The following is a 13702-nucleotide window of genomic DNA, read 5'->3' as shown; positions in this document are numbered from 1 at the left end:
CCAGACACTTGTAAAATTTGGTGCTGAGTCTCCAACCCCATTTGCTGGAGCTCGACATTCACTGGGACGTAATAAAGGAGAGGGCTGCAAGAAGCACAGGCCAGCCATTCTCAACCATAGAATGCACAATGGTGAGGTGCTGAGTTGTGGGGTTGTCCTGTGGGAGTGTGGAGAGATCAAGAGTGGCAGGTGTGCAAATAACAGGTTTGCTGGCCGCCCAAGGATGTTGAACCTCGTGTGCATCTGAGTGTCAATGAAAAGACGTGTCTGTTGGAGAGAGATTTCAGAATGAGTGGATAAAGGTGGTGTTACAGCAACATCAAAAGCTCCATGTGCTGTGATAAGCATTAGTATGAACTAGTAGCTGAATGGGACCGACAAACTTGCCTTCCTGAACAGTTCATAGTAATCCATGAGTACACTTTCAATTAACTCCAAGGCAAAGGCCTTATGTAGGTATATGATGTTGGATTGAATGATTTGCTTAGGAAGGTAAGCACGATGTACGAGTTTGTGATAAATCAGCCAGTCCTCATCATCAGCTTTGAACATGTCCTCAAAAAAATTGATTGGAAGGATTATGATCCCTATTCTTTCCATTTTTCTGCTATCCTAATGAGCTCCTCTTCAGTCTTTTCCTCAATGACAGGGATTGCAAATGGTAACTGAATGATGCATTCTGTGGCATGGGTAGTCAGTAGTGAAGGAGGAGAAATTGTGCAGCATCCACTGTGGGAGGTTCATAACTGAGGAATTACTAAGGCCAGTATATGAACATACGCTTGCTTGTGCAGACGTCACATGTGTCAGGAAACTGGAGTATTTCAGCTGGATGAGCTTCAGAAGGTACTCCGTTGATTGCTGTGTACCCCATAGTATTCTGCTCAGTATGATCAACACATGATTTCCTCAGCTCAAGGAATACAGACCATTTTGCATGACTGAGCATGCCTTTCCCATTGAGTATGGGGATAACAGATGTGGATGCCGTGTTGAATAAAATGACAAGGACATCAGCACCGAATGTGCTGCAGGATGTGGGCATCTCTCAGGGTTAAAGGACATGTTGAGTCAGTTTCAAGGAATCTGTGTACAAGATCATGGGCTTACTTGTGATATGATAGGCGTGATTAAGACTGCCACCAGTACTATCACAAATGAGACATAGTCAAGGTAGTGTTGCGGATGGGTGATGGAACTCACCTGAAAAGCGGACTGGCATTGCCCATATCCTCAAATTCGCATCCTCTATTGTTGGTAATTTTTTCTGCCAGATGCTACACTTAATTGTGTTAGCACATTGCAGTTCAACAGACTGATTAGACATATGAAAGAGAAAGGAATCCCATGACAGTGCTGTGCCTGATGTGGAAACATGGATGGAATCTAGAGCAAGTCAGCAATTAATGGGATACTGTAATACAATGACACACAAAAAAGATGGCTTGTAGCAATGTTGTGCCTGAAGCCGATTAAATTCAGGTTTGTGACACTGGACTAAATAGGAGCCAGTTGAAATCAGTGTTACAGATATATTGAACTTACTATAGCACGAGAACCATTCCAACTCTGCTCTTGAGGTTGAGGCACGCTAATTGCAATTTCCATTTTATTGAGCACTGGACAGGAAGTTATCACATATCATAAGCATAAGATGAATACATGCAACATACTAGATAAATGTCATGAGCCAAAGGACATGAGGTCATCTAGGCCATCATCTAGGCCAGCTACCACATCATCCTCAGGAGCTAACCTATGCTTCTTGCCAGATGGTGTGATCTGTACCCATATGGGTGTCATGTCCTGTGAGGGACATACTGACTTGGTATATAAACAATGTCCGCTTGGCTTTTCCAGCAGATGTGTTTTTTGCCAGACAGCCACATCATTATCAGGCCAGTTAGATGACCCAAGGTGCTTGTTGTACATATTGATGATGGCCTTGTGTGAGTGCAGGACCCACATACCCATCTCCTTCTGGTAAGCTGGAGATTCCAACAGCAAGCTTTTTGCGACATCGATTATCTTCTGCTGTGCAGCCATGCACACTGGCCCAACTTCCTCCAAAATTTCCTTCAATGAGAGCTGCAATTCCACAAGTTTCTTATGTGCCTCAAGGGGGAGGACAGAGTACTGATGTGAGAAGAACTGAGCCAGTTCAAGGACAAGAATGTCAAGCTGTTTGCAATTGACAAATATATCCTGCGGAAAATCAGTACAATGAATTTGGGCATGAAGCAAATGTACCATGTGAGTTGTTTGTCAGGGACCCTCAATGATGACTAGCTTTGCTAAGTCCCAATCGATGAGGAAGCCCTGTCCTTGGAAGATCATGATATTCCCGACGCTGAGGTCTTGATGTAATATTTTTGTGTTTTCATATGCATCCTGATGGGCTGCGTGGATAATGAGTATGGAGTGATACGCAAAGTTCAAAGCTACATACCAAGCAATGCATCATGAACAGACAGGACAAGCTGATGAGAGCTCTTAAAATCAGTCAACTTCTCACCCATGAGATTGAGAACAAGGTGGTGAAGGGTGTGGGGAGTGACAGCCTTGTTGGGACAAGCCCATTCAGCGCTCGCAAATTTGACAGTCTGGGTGTTTGTCATATGCCATTCTGGACTCTCAATTCTAAATCTGCTTCTCTGGATATCTGGATCCGAGATCTGAGATCTGGATCTCAAATGATCTGATCTATCTTTATCTCCCTTCCGGAATCCAAACCCTATATCAGCGCCCAACTCCATTTAGACTGCCCCTGTCTCCAGACTCCAGTTAACCATGTTTCCCTTTTGATTATTGATCGTTACATACATTTCATTTCTGGTGTTCATTATTTGTGATCCGTCCTACTTACTAATAGACTTTGCATATGCTTCGTACATAGCCTTTATGCTTGCTGACTGATTCCTATATGATACCTACAGTATATAAACCTCCTGTAACTCTCAGAAATACTCCAGTTTGAATATCATCTTAGTTCCTGCTCATTCCTGTGTCCTCCGGACTCGAGGATAAGTCTCTTGTCATATTCTGAGTCTTAGGATTGCATCCTAGACTATATTTCCAACTCTACCTTAAGGGTAGTCCATCCTCTGTTAGTTTCTAGTCTGGACTTCATCTGGATTAGTCTTATCCGCTTGCCCAGGTAATATCCAGATGTCTGTTGGATTTATCTCACATTTCAGATCCGGATGTCCATTATCCGCCCTAGTCAAATCCTGGAAACTCCGGACGACTGTTCTAGCCCCCGGAAATTAAGGGTACATACTCGGGAAAGGGGCACAGCATATGAGCTGAGGCCAAGCCCTTGTGATCCAACCCCCTTGAGCACACAACCTTAACAGTGTTTTGCTAAGAGATGGGGTGAATCACATCATGAAATGCAATGCATTCTGCGATATTGCGAATGTTGTGGGACTTCAATAATTTGTAGGTCTTGCCTTCTGGTAGGACATCCTTCATCGTCATGTGCCAAGAGTCCTTGAACATCACGACCCTGTTATTGGCTATGTCAAGCACAGTGCATGTGCAAGTCCAGTGGCCAACGGGTGGAAACCCTTTTGCAGTAGGTTGGGGGATGATCAACATCAGGCAGTCAGAGTCCTCAACATCAGGATCCTGAGGGACTGCAACTTTGAACATGCATGTGGTTGTAGCAAGGCTTAATGCCGTCCTTGCAAGGGCAGCATCTTCAGCACTAGTGGGCGTTACAGAAGTATCAACACCATGTAGCACAGGCGATGCTTGTCCTAAATGATAGAAGAAATTGGCCAAGTGTGACTCCTGGTTGTAATTGAAGGCATCTGTGATGATAGCTCCCTCCCTATCCCATCTGATGATGCGAGCACAATTATGGATGATGAGGATGGAGAAGGCATGGGTACAATATTGAGCAGAGAGCTGAGCAGAAGCATAGCTTGTTATTTGACCTAATGTATCAAAACCTTTGTCGGTCTGAGATACAAAAGATTTATCAACTTTGGGATATTTGATGAATGCGTCATTAGCATCCTTCCATTTGAATTTGATGGTGACTTCGAATTTGGAAATATTGCAGCCATGAGATGTTGCATCAGTGTAAACACATACATCTGGCTTGATGTTAAATGTGAATGCCAAGCAGTTCATCAAGTCTGCATTACCAGACAAGTTCATGAATGATAATTGGGGGGAGAATGGTCACATGGCTTGAATCTGGAGGACTGTTAACGATCTCAAAAGATATGTGCACGCATCACTCATGAATGGTATATAAGTTCCTTCCTCTTTTCTAATGGAGAGCAAGTCGAATACGCCAGCATTGGAGGCCGAAGCGAAGTCTGAGGAGTCATGATCTTTTGGGTTCAGTAGGAACTCATCAAGGAAGTTCTCCACTGCCATCAGGCCAATGATACAGTCTTTCATCTCCCTACCCATGGCATTTAGAGTATCAATTTGGCATCACGCAAGAGTCATAAAGGGTAATAAAGTAGAGCTATCCTGTTTGATTGGAGTGTCAAGGCTGGACAGCTGGGGGTCATGCACAGCAGCTGGCTCTGCAACAGGAATGATGTCATCAGCAAACCCAGTGCCCAGGGTAGTGGGATCTAGATGTGAATCTAGTACACTAACCTGCACTGGTATTGCAACATCAACAACAGAGGCATCAGCTATGATAGAGTCCTGAACCATGATATGATATACAAATTTAATGATATGTAGGTATGGGTATGGAATGGCAAACAAACAAACAACTGGACCATGTATGTACAGTGGGGTATGGGTTATACAGTGGCTCAAAAAACTGTCCGCATGTTTTGACATTTTTCACTATCTATGATATTGTGTGAGAACAAACAGATGCCTGAGAACATGCTTATACCACATTGTAGTATGGCTTCAGGGCTTTCATTTGAGCCCTACACCGTGGGAATCGGTGGAGATATGGTGGCGATACAAGGCTTACAAAATCATGACTCATGCAGACAGTTTTTTGAGCACATATTAAAACTATATAAATCATCATTTATGACACCATAACAATCATGCCACCATTAAATAAATTATAAAGTGGTGTCATTGTGTCATTTTAAAACCATATCTAACTATACAAACCAAAAATTTCCATATGTCATGGTTATATTCACCATGAAAGCCACCCCCCCTGCTCAAAGGGATAATATCCTCTCTCTTTCCTATTCTGGCCTCTCTGCTTGTCAAATTTCCTCTAGAACTGGAGTATCCAAGTCCACTGTTGCCAAGTTCATCAAAGAAAGTCACACAGACAAGGAAAACTTCTGTGAAGGGCATCCATCCAAGCTCACCTCTACTGATAGGAGGGCTATTATTCAACATATCACTACAGGAAAGGCTGATAATGCTGTCCAGGTCACCTATTACATCAATTCCACCATCACATTCCCTGTCTCTTCACACACTGTGAGAAACATTCTCAAGACAGCTCATCTCAGGTCAGTAACAAGGAAGAAAAGGCTCTCCTCTCTATCACACATATGCAGAGAGGACTAGCACCCTTCTTTTTTCACATATATACCTTGCCATCTGACCCAATCCTATTTATTGTGGTCTTATATGATCATATAACATGCTTCCAGTCCATGTAATCCAATTCTGATGGGCTAAGGCAAAGGTTAGTCATCTCTGCATATGTGTGATAGAGAGGAGAGCCTTTTCTTCCTTGTTACTGACCTGAGATGAGCTGTCTTGAGAATGTTTCTCACAGTGTGTGAAGAGACAGGGAATGTGATGGTGGAATTGATGTAATAGGTGACCTGGACAGCATTATCAGCCTTTCCTGTAGTGATATGTTGAATAATAGCCCTCCTATCAGTAGAGGTGAGCTTGGATGGATGCCCTTCACAGAAGTTTTCCTTGTCTGTGTGACTTTCTTTGATGAACTTGGCAACAGTGGACTTGGATACTCCAGTTCTAGAGGAAATTTGACAAGCAGAGAGGCCAGAATAGGAAAGAGAGAGGATATTATCCCTTTGAGCAGGGGGGGTGGCTTTCATGGTGAATATAACCATGACATATGGAAATTTTTGGTTTGTATAGTTAGATATGGTTTTAAAATGACACAATGACACCACTTTATAATTTATTTAATGGTGGCATGATTGTTATGGTGTCATAAATGATGATTTATATAGTTTTAATATGTGCTCAAAAAACTGTCTGCATGAGTCATGATTTTGTAAGCCTTGTATCGCCACCATATCTCCACCGATTCCCACGGTGTAGGGCTCAAATGAAAGCCCTGAAGCCATACTACAATGTGGTATAAGCATGTTCTCAGGCATCTGTTTGTTCTCACACAATATCATAGATAGTGAAAAATGTCAAAACATGCGGACAGTTTTTTGAGCCACTGTAGATACAGGGTATATGTGCATGGAGAGAAACAGAAAAGATAATGCATGATGAGGCTTATATAGGGAATGAAACTCAGTCCCAGATGTTGCCATACTGGGCTCAGAAGTTTCATTCCAGATGTTCCCGTTGACCCTGTACTGTGGCTCAGATGTTGGATCAAAAAGTTGCTTATGACTGAGCATGCCTTTCCTGTTGAGTATGGGGATAACAGACATGGATGCCATGTTGAATAAAACAACAAGGACATCAGCATGGGTTGAAGGACATGTCAAGTCAGTTTCAAGGAATCTGTGTATGAGATCATGGGCTTACTTTACATTGCTTTATCCAAAGCTCCTACAATTGAGCATCAAGTTACATTATAGAGTAGGGTTATTCCAAAGGGCATTGTTCTGTTCACTATGGAATGTTTGTGAATGATGCAACTCAATCCTATTTGTTGTGAGACAGACCATTATTATAAGATGTCAAAGATGGGATGACACACCTGGCACAAAGACACCACAACAATATGCTGCACAGAGAAGTTCCACTGCACAAAATGAGATACAACCCACTCAGGCATGACAATTTCAAGATGGTCAGAGAGCACTGATGAATATAAACAAGCTGGGAAGTGAGGATAGTGGCAGAAAGGATCTGGGTAAGAGTGCAGGGGAAGGTGACATTGCACGGCAAAGGCTACTCCTTGCTGGGTCTCAAAAATAAACTTGATAATACCTGGTGCTGGTTGCATGCTCTTGACACCACCAGGATAATAAAGGATTAGGCTGTTGCCTACATGGGTAGAGTCATGAGTGTAGGTTGATCCATTGTGGAGTATGTGAGCATGTAAGACTGCCCACTGAACTTTAATGAGCTGAATGAGCTCTTCTGGAATCATGCCTTTTGGTCTGAGTGATGTCGGGCGACATTCAGATGGATTGCTAGGAGTCGCATTGATTGGGGGAGACACGAATCTGTCAAATAGCAACTTCACCTCCCTAAACATGGGAGGACAAGAAGGTCAGTTCAGCCAGCATTTGAGCTTTGCAGCTTTGATGTATGAGTGGAGGAGAGTTGACTCTTGCTGACCTGCATGGAGGCAGTGTAAGAATTCTATCATTGACAGGGAGGTTGGAATGGTACCAAAAATGTGATTGCTGGGCAAGCGCTGCAGCTGGCTGATCAGGTGCTCATATGGGAAACACCACCATGACCACATGGGACTGAAGAGCTGTAGGTAGTCCCAGACATGCAATGCCATGTGGCCATTGGTGCGATGGGATGCATGAGGAAGCAATACCTGCAAGTCCCTCATCCAAGCAATAATGTATCCACAGTATGCTTCTGCTCAAGCTGTTGTCATGGATTGTAGACATACAATGTGGACAGCAGAAACGAGGGCCATTGTATGATCAAGGATAGCACAACAACTGGCTGCAATTTCAGGGTTGTGGTGTGTGGATCCCTCACCCCACAAACTAACCAGCATGATGGGTAAGTATACCATAGTTAACGTGTGCCATTCATCAGCCTTCATGGTCCCAGCTTTTGTTTCTCCAAAGTTATAGGGGACTGATCTCAACAAGGACGGCTTATCAGTGTCCCGAATGACATCAGCAATATGTCGCATGACTTCTGGGGTGGTGATGCACAATTTTGACAGCCTAGGAATGAAAGGCTGTGTTCGACACTACAAAGCGCAACTTGAGAGGGTAAAAGAACACCGATAAAAAAAAATATCTACCCAGCCAATAAGTGACTTGACCCAGTGTGCTTTGTACACCTTTTTGCCAGGGTGTGCAACGTCTGGCCTGATGCCCAAGCCTTCTGACATGAACTGAAGATATACGACCTTCTTCGACATCAGTTTCCTCTCTAGCTCAGAAATGTGGCGCTCAATGAGCTTGGTGTCATTTCCTTCAAGGTCAGGAACTGCTTCTGTAAGGAGGCTCTGAATTGACTTGACAGCCCTAACATCTTTCTCAGTAAATGTTTCACATTTGTTGAGATCAATGTCGAAGGACAGATCATCAAAAGCAGAGATGGTGTCAGACTTGCGATGTGCGGAATCAGCTGTAAGACCTAAGAATTCATGAAAATGAGTGTGTGCAAGGCCTTCCAGTAGACAATGCATGGTGTCAATGACAATTTGATGAGAGGGATCCCAGTAAGGTAACCTCCAGAGTGTAGACCACCACACCCCATGTGATACAAATAACTTGTTACACTCAGCCAAAGTTCTGGCATTCTTCCAGAGCTTGGCATACTGGCACACTTCGCTCTTGTCTTGAAGTCCCCAATCCTTGGATTCAATATCTGTTCTACTGGAAGTCAACTTGTGCCAGCAATGGCAGGCAGTGCAATAAAAATGGCTTGTTGGACCTGCTAGCTGGGTGGCCTTTCTTGCCACAGGAGGTTGCACACCAGGCATGCTATGGCACTACATGTGATTTGACCATGAGCATGGAGAGCTGTGTGGCAATAACATATCCCACACTCCCAACTTTCCACCATGTCGTCAACTATGGGGTCGAGGAAGTGATTCAGCTCATCTCCAGAAGGTTCTGAAGGCCCAGGAATGATGCCAGCCAAGTACATGTTCTCAGGTTTGTATCGGATATTGAGGGGGATGTTCAAACATGCACATGAGATGATGCCGGTGGACATTGATGCATTTCACTGAAGATTGCCCTCAATGTTGAAAAAATCAACATTGAGTGTGAAGGTGTATCAGCCTTCATCACCTCTGTCAATAAATAGAGACTGCCCATTGGGGCCCTTGAAAGTACGAAAGAAGTTCACATCCCAAACATCTTTGATAATATGTGGTGGCAGGCTCCCAACCAACACTAGTAAATAATTGTAGGGTCTATCCATCAACACTTCCAGGTCAGGACAAGACAACAGTCCAGCAAGGTAGTCATGGAAGTGGTGATAAATGAAAGTCTTTATGGGCACTGATTGCCCATCAGCAGAACGCTGCAGTAACAGTTCATTGCAAGGACCATTCTCTGGTATCGGTTTGTTGGAGCAATTTGTGGGATATTGCGCATGACTTGAGTTGAGATCAGCCTTCAGTTTATATGTACAATTACATGTTGGACAGACCATGTAAGTAGTGGTCTGGCCATCAAGTTTGAAGTGTGAAAGTGCAGCCTCCATAGACTGCGGGATTTGACTGAGTGTGTTTTGATGATGAGACAAAGAATGAGGGCTCTGCGACTCCATTGCAAGGCTCAAAATTAGGGAAATAACACCCAAGAGGAACTCCCCATGTCTACGACCAATGCTGAAAATGACAACAGAGACTGCCCCCAGAAAGAGAGATACCTGGGCAACCTCATCACAGAAGTCGATTGGAAAATCATAGTGATGTACTTGATGCATCTTTAGTCTGGAAGAGCACAAGGAAAAAATGAACTGAACTCACAGGAGTCAAACTCAATCGGCTCAAATGACATTGGAAGCTCATCTTCTATGTTGAGAAGGAGTGTATGCATTTCATTGCATGATGCCTCTAGCTGACTTCTGCGAGAAATGATAGAGGATACCTTCTGCTTGACTTTTTTGAGGGCTGTCGTTATCATAACCAATTCATCTTGGATAGAGTGCATTACCTCACAAGAAGTTGCAGAGGCAATCCAAGTGCGAGTCCTGTCCATCTGCAACTCCATAATATTCAAGGCTACTTGGGCCTTTGACTGTCACTGCATTTCAGCAGCCTGCAGAACATGGGCGATGTGTCTGGGAAACTAAATTAGCGAACACAAGGTAAAGCGAGGTATGATGCTCACTGCATATCATCTGGAGTGAGTCCAGCCACCACATCAGCCAAAGCATTACTGGCCTTTGCCCTATCTTGTTGAACTTCTGAACACGAAACCCATAATTTGCTATGGGTGTCTGGATCAGCGTCATTGTCAGATAATGTAATGGCAAATAATTCAGTGGCAATATCATCGATTGCCATTGGTGTATCAGATACATATTGGGGGGCATGAAGTGAACTGGGAGGCTGGAGCTGGCAAGTGAGACAAAGCACAGAGGCTTCATGTTTGGAGGAAGAAGTGATGTTGGTGGCTTGCAACATATGCACATTTTTCAAAGTGATAGGGATTTCTTTGCTGCCAGGATTCCTAGCCATGCCATCCTCTCCAACATCACAGCATCATGCACATTTGCAAAGAAACATTCAGCTGAGCATCTAAATAGTAGTTTTAAGATAATGATGGAACACTGGTTGTTGCTGAGCTGACCTTCAGATATGATAGTGGAATGGAGTGCGAGGGTGATGACCAACAGCTTAAATACTTGAAAAGGTAAGCTCCATGGAAGTAAAATGTCACAAGCATGTACTCATCATGATCAATGAGATTGGCATTATTTGAATATAAGGTCATGATGAAGTATAATGTCCTTCAATGAAATGACACATGACAAGGTTGTTAAGGAGAGGAGACGTCCATTTCAGGTGATGCTGTACAGCACCCACCTGCATAGGACGTAAAATCAAGGCTGAGACTAACTGTGATCAGCAATGAGAGAATTACCTACAGGACAAAGAGTGCTCTAGAATAGCACTCTAGAATAGTATATAGGAGAGCCAGACCTGAATAACAGGTGTAAATTACAGTATTGGTCAATGGAAGGACTTGCTTACATGCAGACAAAGTGGGAATTTTCATTTCAATAAGTAGAACCTTGTTTAAGATGGGGCTAGGTACAAGTCTTGCTTGGTGTGCACTGACGTGCGCCAACTTTACACTAAGCTTGATTGGAGAGTGGGCATTTTCGGAGCTATGAAAAAGGGCATGGTGTACTCTTAGAAGGGGGCTAGATTACAGAGTAAGGGTACAAAAAATGCAATGTCCACTTCATGTGATGTGATTCAGTACCCGCTAGTATGGTTCACAACACAGGGAAGTGCTGCAGTTCCACAGACAGCTCAACATCACTGGCAGCAAATCTGCACATAATATCAACAAGCTCCTCAGCAGTGTTGGTCGAATAGCCTCACAAAGTAACATGCTGAACTTGAGAAAAGGCTTCAATCCATGAAGCAGATAATGCCTGTAGCCACAATCAGTATTTGAAATATGATGGGAACAAGCACAATATATACCAATGTATCTCCTGCTGAAGTGGAGCTTGATAATGAAGGATCCCAATATTCAATCATCAAGTGTTTGATGTGGACTGCAGAATGGGTAATTGGGCAATGTATCATTGCCGAACGAGAATGATTCTGTGGAGGGAGAGAAAGGAGGAGATATCCAATTTTGTCACAGTAGCTGATGCATTGTGAAATGGCAGTAATATAATCAGGAGACGCGTCATGAGCTTGCAATGAGATACCAAGGCAGGTGAGGGTGGGTTTTTGATGGTGATTCCAAAGGATTGGGAGAACATGAGACAATGGTCCATCCAGCACAGACATAGAAATTGTCAAATGAGGGGCGACTTGATTGGTTCTCAACAGACACCCAGGTCACAGCATGATGCTGAGGTTACTAACAGCAGGGTGGCGGCACAGAAAACGAATGAGCATGGACAGCACACAATCAGCATTGACCCAGAGTTCAACAAGTGTCAGGATGGCTAAAGATTGCAAGAGTTTATCCCATTGTGTAGGATTGAGCTTGGTGGAACTCATTTGAAGCCTTTCCAAACAGGAAAAGTGGATGGTCTGAATTGTGAATGGAAGGAGCTGGGGTGAGAATAAAACTTGTGATGACGCCTCAAATGCTTTCAGGTGGTTTGCACCTACACGCCCTTGAATCCGGGCGAGTCCAGTGACAGACAAGGGGCCAGTGCGATCACTGAGACCTACACAAGTCAGTTCCTCACATCCGGAGGCATGGATGTTCTTGAGGAATGCAACAATCTGAGGGAGAACTGGGGAGTTGAGAATGTTGAAATTCCAAAACAGCGTGAGGTATTGTATCGACTTGCTGGGGACAGACTGGAGGAAGTAAGAAAATGCAGAGAGTTGCAGGGGTTGCAAGTCAGAATTCAACCAACACAGCATCATCCGTGGTGGGCGAAAGGTATCCATCCATCTCCAAGTAGTCAAAATGTCAAAATTTGGGGAGTCTACACAGATGTGAAACAAATCCTGGGGGGAAGTTGGGAAGTTCCTGTTGATGAAGAACAGGGGACCAGCTATTTCTCTCAATAGAGAACAAACTTGTGTAATGGAGTGCAGATCTTGCATTCCTAGAAATGTAATGATAACAATAAGGATTTCCACTGGCAGTGTCCAGATGAAAGTCATGGTAGTACACAGCTCATAATGTTTGATATGTTTGATTGAAAAGGGAGTAACTGGAGCATCCACTCTACACTTCAAAAAAATATCAGACTATAGTTAAGTTTAGTAGAGACAAATATATATTGTTAGGTCTTTCCATACCACTTCCCTGTAGAGATGCTTAGCAGTTGGGCTGGCGAAGTCAGTGGTGTGACAATGAAGCTTTCTGGGCTAGAATATCATTAACACAGAAGCATATATTTGAAATTAAACCGCACCATAATGACTACTCAGCATATATCACCTGTGGAATAAGATTCCAGGATGCATTGCTTCTGAGGAGATATTGACTCATCAAGTTCTACTTTACGCTTGAATGGGATGAGCTTCTGCATCTACATTAGTCAAATAGCGTGACATGTGAGGTTATGCAAGTACCATCATGGGTTCTTGACTTCCAGAGAGGATCAGAGATAGCGTTGGTGCCAGGGTAGTGCCTACTTGAATGAGGACTGTAGTGTTGCTGTCCTCTGGAACAGAGGTATGGTCAGAGGAGTTGATCATTGGCATGGAGTCCAGAGACTGCAACTGGGAAATAACATGAGCTACAGGAATGGAGGGAAATCGAGATCTGCAGCACACATCATAGTTTCAATCTAAGATGAGACTTATTGAGTGTCCCATCGCAAATTTGAAAGAAGGCTTCAAGATGACTTTGATTTTGACGAATTGCATTTGCTTGCTTTAAGGCTCTCATGGTCTTGCTATGCAGAGGGGGGAGCTATTGTGTGTTCAATCTGGGAAGGTATATGATCTGGGAAGATGAACTAATTGTGTTTTTAAATCGATTTAATCACATGTGCAGACAAGTGATAGCGTACCTTTCCTTGGAGTCAGGGTTGATATGCCAACAAAGCATTCCTTGTCAGTGATCACAACTAAAGCAGGCAATTGTAGACTGAACAACATCCTAGTAAATTAACTTTTGTTCGAGATCTCAGGTGATATGAACCACACATGATCTGCATTGGTAGTCAGTGATCATTGCCTGGTGGCACTTCATGCACGAAAATGAACAAGGAA

The 13702-nt window shown here is 43.5% G+C and overlaps 3 protein-coding genes across 3 annotated transcripts; all 3 read right to left on the bottom strand.

The window, feature by feature from the left end:
- Window positions 1–1683: 1683 nt before the first annotated feature.
- BJ212DRAFT_1483035 (uncharacterized protein) lies at window positions 1684–2618 on the bottom strand (the record flags this gene model as incomplete). The annotated part of the gene is made up of 3 exons (XM_041340540.1): window positions 1684–2205; window positions 2287–2399; window positions 2450–2618. The coding sequence occupies 3 exons, from the start codon at window positions 2616–2618 to the stop codon at window positions 1684–1686; spliced, it is 804 nt and encodes a 267-aa protein (XP_041190542.1).
- Window positions 2619–3711: 1093 nt separating this feature from the next.
- BJ212DRAFT_1219319 (uncharacterized protein) lies at window positions 3712–4116 on the bottom strand (the record flags this gene model as incomplete). Its single annotated transcript, XM_041329350.1, has 1 exon — window positions 3712–4116. A coding segment is annotated over one exon (405 nt), but the record flags the coding sequence as incomplete, so codon positions are not given.
- A 2725-nt stretch (window positions 4117–6841) lies between these two features.
- Window positions 6842–7267, bottom strand: BJ212DRAFT_1276786 (uncharacterized protein; the record flags this gene model as incomplete). Its single annotated transcript, XM_041331306.1, has 1 exon — window positions 6842–7267. The coding sequence occupies one exon, from the start codon at window positions 7265–7267 to the stop codon at window positions 6842–6844; it is 426 nt and encodes a 141-aa protein (XP_041190540.1).
- Between the last annotated feature and the right edge of the window lie 6435 nt (window positions 7268–13702).

The sequence above is a fragment of the Suillus subaureus genome (genome assembly GCF_016647635.1).
Source record: "Suillus subaureus strain MN1 chromosome Unknown BJ212scaffold_26, whole genome shotgun sequence".
NCBI lineage: Eukaryota > Fungi > Basidiomycota > Agaricomycetes > Boletales > Suillaceae > Suillus > Suillus subaureus.
The sequence above is the reverse complement of the archived record's forward strand: the minus strand, read 5'-3'. Positions and strand labels throughout refer to the sequence as shown.